The sequence below is a fragment of the Arachis duranensis genome, chromosome 5 (assembly GCF_000817695.3).
Source record: "Arachis duranensis cultivar V14167 chromosome 5, aradu.V14167.gnm2.J7QH, whole genome shotgun sequence".
NCBI lineage: Eukaryota > Viridiplantae > Streptophyta > Magnoliopsida > Fabales > Fabaceae > Arachis > Arachis duranensis.
In genome coordinates, this window is record NC_029776.3 from 14,123,737 (window position 1) to 14,133,831 (window position 10,095).

Consider the following 10,095-nt stretch of genomic DNA (forward strand, 5'->3'; position numbering starts at 1 on the left):
AGCACCTGTTCAACAATCATAGAGTACGGGAAGAAAAAAGGAGGAAACGCGGTGTTTTTGTTTTCCCTGATTTGGCCCCTATTCTCATTCATTCTTCCCGTCGCCGTCACAACCAGCAACTCTCTCTATATATTTATCGTTCACGGTTATCTTTCTCTCTTTCTCGCACCCGCGCTTTGAATCATTTTATTCCCTTTCATCGACCAACTTGCAATACACAACACTCTAATTTAATTTCTTCACTCCGGTTTGATTTCCTTTTCCGATTCCGATTCCGATTCCGATTCAAACGAGTGATCGGTCAATCTTCCAAAACAAAATTACTAAAAAGGACCATGTAAAGATTAATAAAATTGGGGTCGTGTCTTTCGTTTTGTCCCCAAATTGATTATGGTTATTTGATTTTGATTTTGATTTTAATCTTGATCTGATTCTCAGATGTCGCTGCAAGGAAAGCTGGACAGCTTCAAGAAGCAGCAGGCGAAGTGCCAGTCGACGCTGTCAAGCATCGCGGCGTCGAAGGCTGCCAATCAAAAACAGAAACAGAATCCTGCTCCGGCAGCAGCTTCTCCGGTGCCGGCAATTAAATTCTCAAATGACACAGAGAGGCTTCAACAGATCAACGGTATCCGCAAAGCCCCCGTTGGGGCTCAGATGAAGCGTGTCATTGAACTCCTCTATGAGGTACATCGATATCCATATCAAAATCACGTTGCTAACTGCATAATTTTTCTCTCAAGTAGTGTTTAGCCCTTTCAAGATTGGTGAATGTTGGCGGTTACTTAGTGATTGTTATGGTTGTGTTTGATTGCAGACAAGGCAGGCTTTTACACCAGAACAGATAAATGAGGCTTGCTATGTGGATATGAGGGCAAACAAAGATGTTTTTGAGAATATGAGGAAAAACCCCAAAGTCAAATTTGATGGGGAACGATTCTCTTACAAGGTATAATTTTGTTCATCCTTGTAATGTTGTATCTAAACCTTAATGTATTATAGGATGATGACAACCATTTCTTACTTTGGATTGTTATGCAATTGGCTTTGCTTCTGGTCTATAGTCGAAGCATGATGTTAAGGACAAAAGTCAGTTGCTCTACCTGATTCGCAAGTTTCCGGAGGGCATTGCTGTTATTGACTTGAAGGATTCTTATCCAGCTGTGATGGAGGACTTGCAGGTACATTGCTCTTTACTAGTTCAAATTTAATTGATGAGAATTTCTTAGCACTCTATTTCAGTCGGATCCGTGAAATATGGATAATTGTTGTATATCTAACCCCCATGTTGCCTTGGCCCTGTTGGGAAACTATCCCTATGTCACATACTTCATTCCTTTTCTCGGCTATGAATTTCTGACCGAAACATGGGTACCAAAATCACACACCTTGAAAGCTCAAATGTTATGTGCAATAGTAGGGGCAAATATCCTGTATTTATTTTTTAAAGGACCACTCCCTTTGTTTCTCTGCTGCTTATTTTCTCATTAATTTACATGATATTGAGATGGTAATAGAAGAGGAAACTGCTTTACCAAGCTTTCATTGAAAAATGTAGAGAACAAATAACTATTTGACCAATTTGAATTACAACATGTATAGATGTATTACCCTAAGATGATCTGGTGTGGTGAAGAGTCAAAAGCTAGTTTAAATAATTGGTTTCTCTTGGACTAAGAACTTATACAGCTGTCAATTTCTAGGGTTTGAAAGCCGCAGGGCAGATTTGGCTGCTATCCAACTTTGATTCACAAGAAGACATTGCATATCCTAATGATCCCAGGGTACCCATTAAGGTTGATGATGACCTGAAACAGCTTTTTCGGGGGATTGAATTGCCTCGTGATATGCTTGACATAGAGAGGGATCTCCAAAAGAATGGAATGAAGCCTGCTACTAACACTGCAAAGAGGAGGAGTGCGGCGCAAATGCAAGGCATTACTCCCAAGGCCAAGCCCAAGGCTAAGAAGACCGAGATCAGCAAGAGGACTAAGCTCACCAATGCCCATCTTCCAGAGCTTTTCCAGAAATTGAAAGATTCCTGACTTAAATGAACTAATAACAATTGGTTGGTGAATTCTGACTTGGCGTGAAATGGATCGTGTGTTTTCAACTCATTCAGATGGTTTTGTCCTTTAAATTCTATATAAAATACTTCTGGTTTTGGATGTACCCAATTAGTACGAGATAAACAATATTTGAAAGCGGCATGGCGCAAATTCAGGGCATTCCTTCTACAAGATTCCAAAGCAAAAGGGCAAAGGTGGCTAGTCCGATTTCACGATGGTTTCTCCGAACTTGAGGTCAGATCTTTGAGCCAAGGATGGATGGATGGGGGGTTCATGGGGCCGAGAGATAATGTTAAGGAGGTTTCCACTGATCTGCCGTGCTCTTAAACAAAATTTTCTTGTTTAAATATTTCAGTTTACAGCCGTAGCTCATCTTTTGGGTTTCACGGCTCACCCTAATGGGATGATGCAATTTATTTCAACTTCGAAACTTTCAGATACACACAATTGAATACAAATTACTCTCAAGTTTGGCTCGTATTTCCAACTTACTTTGCTCCTACATGTTAGTTTAGTATTTATTCTAATTAAGTGTTTATTTGTGTGTTATTAAGTTATTGAAAAAATATTCTTTTAATAAAAAATGTTTTTATTATTAATTTTTAGTGTATTTGACAAAATTTTAATAGTAAAAATATTAGCAAAATAAAAAATATGATATATTTTTATATTATTATATCTAAATATAATTACTAAATAAAAAGATACATTTATATGAGATATTCAAATATAAAATTATTTTTATTATTTTAATATTTTTTTAAAATACCTTTTTGTAAAAACACACAAAAACAAACTCTAAATCTGTTTCCTTAATTATTTTAAGGGTATTGATTGAGAAATAGATTACAAATAGAGAAGCAACTTATGGTAATCCTTGGTTTGCAAATTTGAAGTTGTGCCCTCATTGATTGAATAATATAATGTATAAGCTAAGGTGCTTACATGAACTACACAAGTGACTACAAACGGCTACAAAAATGAATTTAAGCGAGTGCATGAGATCCAGGCCTACTATCAAGCTTTTGAATGTTGGTTCCTGGCAGCACTTCGTCGTGCACAGCATCCCACAAAGTATATAATTGACTGTCCATTGAACCAAGAAAAAGGTAATTGTAAAGCAGTAGCATTTGGAAGGATAATAAACACAAGTATAAATGATCCAAGTTAATGTTGCAAGAGCATTAAAGAAGAAGATGTGAATGTCTTACCAAGACAAGAAATAAAGCAACATTAAAGATTGCAACAACTCTCCACTCAGTTTTCATGTATTGTGCCACGCCAGCCCTGGAAACAAAGTTTTGAGGATAAGAACACACATTAACATGGAGGCATGGACTAATTACTACTAAGCATGCCATGCTTACTTGCATGAATCACAATCATAGCATTTGATGGCACGAGAATTTTTGTACAGCTTGCAGTCAATGTTGGAGCTAATTGGGTGAAAGGTCAAATCATAGTACGATGCATTTACAGCAGGATATCCACATCTGTGTTAACATAAAAGTCCCACAATATAGTAGGAAAAAAAAGATAACAAAAAATCAGTAATATTGAAATGCCCACCATAGAAAATTAAAGAAAAAAAAAAGTGAATTTGAATATGCTTAAAGAGCAATCTTTGAATGGGTGGAACCTACTCAGAAGGTGGTCCGCAGCAACCAGCTTCAATTGGGGTCAATTTAGCTGATTTATATTGTTTAAGAGTCTGCAAAATATCAACGAAATTATAATCAGTGTTATGTAGAAGATAGCTGATAATACAGTTAAACAGATTGCTATAGACCTTGTATTTCTTGGAAAGTATACTGCAGTCTTCAGATTTGACTAGGCAACCCCTCAAGTGCTCCCAGTTATGAGAATTGTTAATCTAAAAATATAAGAGAAAACATCAATCAAACCCATGTTTTTAAGTGCAATCTAATTCTTTAGTTCTTTATGCTAATTAGTATCTTACTTGCTTGAGAAACCATGAACTATAATCTTGGAGTTGATATTCCTTATACCTAATCACAAAACAAAACTCTCATTCATGCATAGTGTGATCCACCTCAAGCCAACCACAGCATGTCCACAATAATGTGTACATAAATGAAATGAAATGATTGATTGAATCCCTTACCTCAAGCCAGCCACACTATGACCTGATCCATTATTAGTCACAATGAACCTGTCACAATGCCACATGACAAGGTTGCATAAGAGATAAGATCCACACAAGTACTTAACATTGAAGAAGCCAAATCATCATATATGATCAAAATAACAGAGAAACATTCACAAAAGAAAAAAGAGAAAGTCTAGCACATGTTGATGTTACAGAGAAGCTGCAATATTGAGGAATTTGTATATCCATTTGAAGAAACAATTTATGACTAAATCATGAAGCCAAACAAAAGATGGTGAATGAATTTTCATACTTACGCCAGCACTGTGAAGATCAGGATTCCCACCAAGATGAAACACAGCATGATTAGATACTGCAAATTAAATGTCAAGGAGGATAACAATTCAAAATTTCTTACTGCTTTGAATTTAAGTAGCCATATTAAGTAGGAATCTGGTAATTGAGGATACAATCCATAACAGTATGGAGCTTCTTTTCAGAGCGCCTATGAAGCCAATCACAGATCTTTGAAAACATAAAAAGATTGCTTCTTAGAGAATTATAGATTAGCAGAAAAAGATTCAAAAAAAGCAAAAGAAAACAAGAAAGAATGCTTAGGTGAGGCTGACATGAAGAAAATGAATGCTCCAAGGCCGATCATAGGAACAGTAAGAGACTTTCTGCATCCATCATGATGATTGCTCATCCACATCCCAAATACTATAACTGCTATTGCCAAAAGCTGCAACAAGGATATTATGATGAAGAGACTCAATCATGGAACCAAAGAAAATGCTTGGATTCTGGATTATAGCTTAGCTATTCAATTATCAGCATAAGTCTTGAAATAGCATGTGACATTTTATATTAAGGAGCTGAAATAAATATGGAGCTTTGAACTATCAAAGGGGAACATGCAAGAACAAAGACATAAAAAACATGAGCTCAAGAAGATAAATATGCAACACAAAAAACCGGAAACAACAGATTTGACAAGACATCAAAAGGGCATCATGCTTTTGAAAATGCAGCTTAAAACTGATAAAGAACTTGAAATAGAGAATAGAGAAAAGAGCATTGCATACATACCATGGTGATAAAGTTGATCCATTTGATAATAAAAGTGCTAGTTCCTACTCCCATTTGTCTTCCCTTTTCTCTTCTCTCCCCCTTGAAAATTGGAACTGTTGGAAAATTCTGTTTTGTTTAAGAAGCTTTGTTGTGTTTTCTTATTGCTTAGAAAATAAAGAGAGAGTAATATAAGGTTAGAAGTTAGAAGGAAGAGTTCCTTGCGAGGCCTCGAAGTGGCACTTGCACTTCACGAAAGAAGGGAAGGAACACAAGAAGAAAAGAGAAGGAGTGAAAGCATTGGAGGGAGGGGGCAGGGGGAGGGGCATTTTCGTCAAAGAAAACAGAAAGAGCACGTGCTGTGGCTTGTGTATCTAATGTTCACGTCCACGTCAGCACTATCTAACACGCCACGACAAACAAAACAAAACATAACGGAACATAAAGCTGTCTTTGAATTTGGTTGTGGAATTCAAATGTTGGTCTAAGTTGTGCTCACGGATTCCTAGTACAATCTCTTTGCGCATGCCTCCAACCTCTTCTTTTTCTGTGTTTCCTAAAACAAATGTTTAGTGTAACTCTAATATCAACTTGCTTATTTGAATAGCCACTTTATTTTGTGTCTCTCTTTTTTGCAACAATTAATATTTTCAACTGTTCCCGCAGAGCATCTTATCCTTTTTAATTGTATCTTAGCTTATGAATTTATCATGATACTCAAATTGATGCAATTGAATTTATGGTTAGGAGTTATCTCATTGTCTAATTGTTAAAATCACTTTTATCTTCAGACCATGATGATTAATGGAAACTCTACGATTCGTTCTTGTGAATTTAGACTTAATCCATAACACTAATGAATATTAATAAAATTATTATGGAAATACCTTTAAATGCACTATGAACTATGAAGGCCAGAGAGCAAAGTTATATATATAAAACAAAGCATACATAGTGAAGACAATTGCTTCACTTATTTCTTTGTTCATATCAATAGTATATACACCAAGAGAAAATACAATACTCCAAAGCAAATTTTTAAATGAATATTAACAAGTAATAACCACACCAATGATGTTATGATCTTTTTGTAGTTAGCTAAATAGAAAAAAAAAAACTTATGCTTTAAAACATGCAAAGAATTTGGCTGGTGTACGACCACTACTACGAAACTTTGCAGCTGTTTCCTCGAACTCGATAAACTCTTCCCTCTTTTGAGCTTCAACCATTGCCCTTTTCTCTTCTGCTGACCTATGAATATCAGCTATCTTATTCTTCATCTTTTCTGCATATTCTACTTTCTTTCTTTCCAAGTTTTCCTGTTAAAACAATTTTTTTTAGTACTGTCATGTGTTAGTTGAACACATACAAGTCCTTAGTGAAATTTAAAAAAGTATAATGAGGATTAAAATACTACCTTCAACTAAGGGTCCATTTCAACACTTCAAAGTGATGCAAATTGCAATAAGAAAGCTTTCAAGGCAGTAAAACTTCAACAGAGAACTTCATTGCTTTCTTCCAAAATGTATATGAGGATATCAAGTTTTTAAAGCCATTCTTGATGGCAAAATTAAAGGCAGTGTAATTACCAATGGAACCAAATAATTTCAAACCAATTTTTTCTTGTGAAGTATGTTAGAATTACAAACAAAATGAAGAAAAGCACATAATCTTGGACATTGCTGTGGATCTTGTATCAAGATAAGGTTCAAATTTTGTGATTACTTAATTGTACAGAAATACAAAGAGAGGATAAAAGTGAAAGGAACTTATGATATGTTGTGGGTCCCACTAAATAAAGGTGTTTAAATTACAGAGAATTGGCCTATTTTTTTTCTCTGTATTTCTGTACCATTTTATTCTTTATCAGAGTCATCACCTCAAATTTATGTTGCTAAATTATCATAGCACAGATTTACGAAGTTCAATCCAATATGCTTAACACATTGTCTTATTGTATTCCCAACATTTCTTTTGAATCTACTTACATGAATGGCTTATTGTATTCAAATGCAGTTAGGCATAGATATAATATAGATTATGAAATGGGCACTTGCCTATTCTCTGCTTTGGTCTTTTCACTTTCTTCCCATGCTTTAATTAAAGCCAATCGTTTCTCCGAAACTACTCTTGCAAGCTCAGCATCTGATGAAACAATATGAAAATGATACCAAGCCATTAAATATTAAAAAAACTATTACAGATATTTAGTTAATGACCTCTGTCAACTGAATCCACTGTACCCTTGTTGCCAGCAGAATCTTCAACCTCTGTAAGGAAAAAAAAATGACATGGAATAAATACTAGTATAGTATATGCAAAGTTGTACACACCTATTTCAATTAATTTGTCTATTGTGTTCATTGTAAAATTACATGTTGAACTTAATTACAGTTCTCTTCGACAGGTTTGGTAGATTTTAGACTGAAATACAAAATAAACTCGTCTATAATAAATTTAAGATACAGATATAAATATACAAAATAATTTTATTCTATGAACAAAATTTGTCTAGTTTAAAAAATTGGTGACAGGGGAAGCGAAGTTAGGAAGAAAAGCATGAAGTTGATTTCATGGAACAAAAACCTTAATGCCTTGGATCATAGACTTACTTTGAACAAGTGGAGCAGTGATGGCATGCTCTTTAGGCTCCTCCAGGCTCTGATGGCTCACAGCACTTGCAGTTGGAGGGTCTGGTTTCTCCAATTCCTTGACTTGAACAGAATCCACAGAGTGTAGCTGTGATGATTCCATGTTGTTGTTCTTCTGATCTCAAACTCAAAAATTTGGCGGCAACAGAAAAGCTAAGGTTATTATGGGATTGGGAGCAAAGCAAAGCAATGAATGAATAGAAGGATTGTTGTGTTAGAATACAACTATATAGGAACCAAGTAACAAATGGGATGAATTAAAAGTACAAACTATAACAAGGTGAAATTGAAGAACACAATTAACGTAGGGGAGCAGCGAAGTTTCATGTTGGGTCCTGACAAAGATTTGCGGATATTCACGGCCTTCTTTCCTTAATTAATACTATTAGCTTAGTTACTACCTATGAATAAAGCCTCTACCAATATACTATTTATACATCAAACATTATTCTTTATATCTGTATAAAAATATAATTATTATTAATTAACTGTATGTTTCAGATTGTTTTTAATTTATAAAATACAAGAATGCGTATTAATTATTAAAAGATATTGATGTCAAAATAATATATATTATAATAAGTGCATGCATAGTGAAATTAAAAATTAATTGATTTTATTAAATAATCATCTTTCACATTTATTATTGTTGTTGTTAACCTCCGGAGACACAGAAGCAGAAGCTTAATATGGTCATGTTGGAAGTAATTGTAATCCAAAGTGTAAGGGTTCAGTTATTGTTAGTTGGTATCACACACGTTACGTTAACAAGAATTAAAAAATGCATATAAATATTAGAACTTCATTTTTTTTATTAATCAAATATAATTGTGCAAGCTTAACAAATAAAAAACAGACACATCTGTGCATAACAAATTTTTTTTATTAATCAAATATAATTGTGCAAGCTTAACAAATAAAAAACAGACACATCTGTGCATAACAAAGACCATATAAAATAAGCTAAAATCCTATAATTTTAATTAATAGGATAACAATTTTCAAATTAAATTCTTTAAAAAATATTTTTAATAAAACAATAAAATAAAATATCATATATATTAATCTCACCCTAAACTCTAACATAATTTATGGACTTATATGCATATTCAAAGATTTTATCGTTTACAAAAATATATAAAAATTATATTTTTTTTTCATATGAACTTGTAGTAATGATAGAATATCGAAGTGTTTCTCGCATATACTACAATTACTTAGATTGTAAGTAACTAGATTGTGAAACTTGTTTTTATGACTATGTAAAATTTTTGAAGTAAATTTTTTTTATCACATTAGTCACACTCGTATTTTACATCTTGATCAAACATGATGAATAATATTCAATATCCAAATAAGAAAAATATGCAGAATAAAGTTGTGAAGCAAATAGTAAGAATGGATTGCGAGAAGAAGTGAGACCCTAGTTATTTAGCAGCTTGATTATAGTTATAACACAAGTTGAGTTGCAATGATGCCAAGTAAAGGGAGCTCGTCTTTTTCAAATCACCGCGGAAGGAGACACAATGGTGTCTATAATTGCAGCGGTTTCAGAGACGGTGACATCAGCAGCCTAGACAAAGTCACAATCACCAACAGACAACACTCAAAATGTCTATGCGATTTGTATACAATAATTTCTATTTCAAGGACTCATAAAAATTTGGATAGACTATTTTTTGGATGTCCACTATATAAAGTAAATAATTGTAGAATTTCTAATAATTTACATTTTGACAGATTTGTGTAATAGTGTGTTTGATTGAGTAGGAAAAGCTTTCTCATTACAAGTTCTTTGCATGGATTGTCAAATTTTTTACATCAACTTGAATGATGATGCTGTCGAGAATGTTGCCATGGGTTGTAGTAAGATTGTTGCTAATGTTTCAACCATGTGTATTGCTGATGATGCTGGTTTGAAACATAAAATTATGGAGTTGCATAATAGAATTGACTTGTTAGAGATTTAGAAAAATATAATCCTAAAAGTTGAGGGCAAAGGTAGGTATTTGAATTTAGTGTTTATTATCATGTTCTTTTCATTGTTAGTGTTGAGTTTGTCATTTGCAATAACTATTTTGTAAGTTATATTTTAGATTGAAATTGAATTTTGTCTGCAAATTTGTTTTCTTTCTTTCTTTGAATTGAATGATTGTGAGATGAAGTAAATTTAAGTAATATATCTCTTAATAAATTTTGT

General features: G+C 33.7%; 3 protein-coding genes across 4 annotated transcripts; 1 reads left to right on the top strand and 2 right to left on the bottom strand.

Moving 5' to 3' along the window:
- On the top strand, positions 1-2,546 carry LOC107488254 (transcription initiation factor IIE subunit beta). 2 transcript variants are annotated; one of them, XM_016108971.3, is made up of 5 exons: positions 1-337; positions 439-684; positions 815-946; positions 1,062-1,178; positions 1,701-2,546. In XM_016108971.3, exons 2-5 carry the CDS (start codon positions 439-441, stop codon positions 2,040-2,042), a joined length of 837 nt encoding a protein of 278 aa, XP_015964457.1. In that variant the 5' UTR covers positions 1-337; the 3' UTR covers positions 2,043-2,546. The 2 variants fall into 2 exon arrangements, with proteins under 2 accessions (XP_015964457.1, XP_015964456.1); XM_016108970.3 differs by having other exon boundaries at positions 1-145.
- A 398-nt stretch (positions 2,547-2,944) lies between these two features.
- Positions 2,945-5,485, bottom strand: LOC107488150 (tetraspanin-10-like). The gene is made up of 11 exons (XM_016108837.3): positions 5,266-5,485; positions 4,806-4,918; positions 4,647-4,701; positions 4,494-4,549; positions 4,192-4,239; positions 4,027-4,075; positions 3,856-3,939; positions 3,710-3,777; positions 3,434-3,559; positions 3,278-3,353; positions 2,945-3,152 (listed from the first exon to the last, which is right to left on the bottom strand). The coding sequence occupies exons 1-11, from the start codon at positions 5,317-5,319 to the stop codon at positions 3,084-3,086; spliced, it is 798 nt and encodes a 265-aa protein (XP_015964323.1). The 5' UTR covers positions 5,320-5,485; the 3' UTR covers positions 2,945-3,083.
- Positions 5,486-6,201: 716 nt separating this feature from the next.
- LOC107488128 (remorin 1.4-like) lies at positions 6,202-8,283 on the bottom strand. The gene is made up of 4 exons (XM_052261638.1): positions 7,857-8,283; positions 7,464-7,514; positions 7,298-7,389; positions 6,202-6,563 (listed from the first exon to the last, which is right to left on the bottom strand). Exons 1-4 carry the CDS (start codon positions 7,996-7,998, stop codon positions 6,363-6,365), a joined length of 486 nt encoding a protein of 161 aa, XP_052117598.1. The 5' UTR covers positions 7,999-8,283; the 3' UTR covers positions 6,202-6,362.
- Between the last annotated feature and the right edge of the window lie 1,812 nt (positions 8,284-10,095).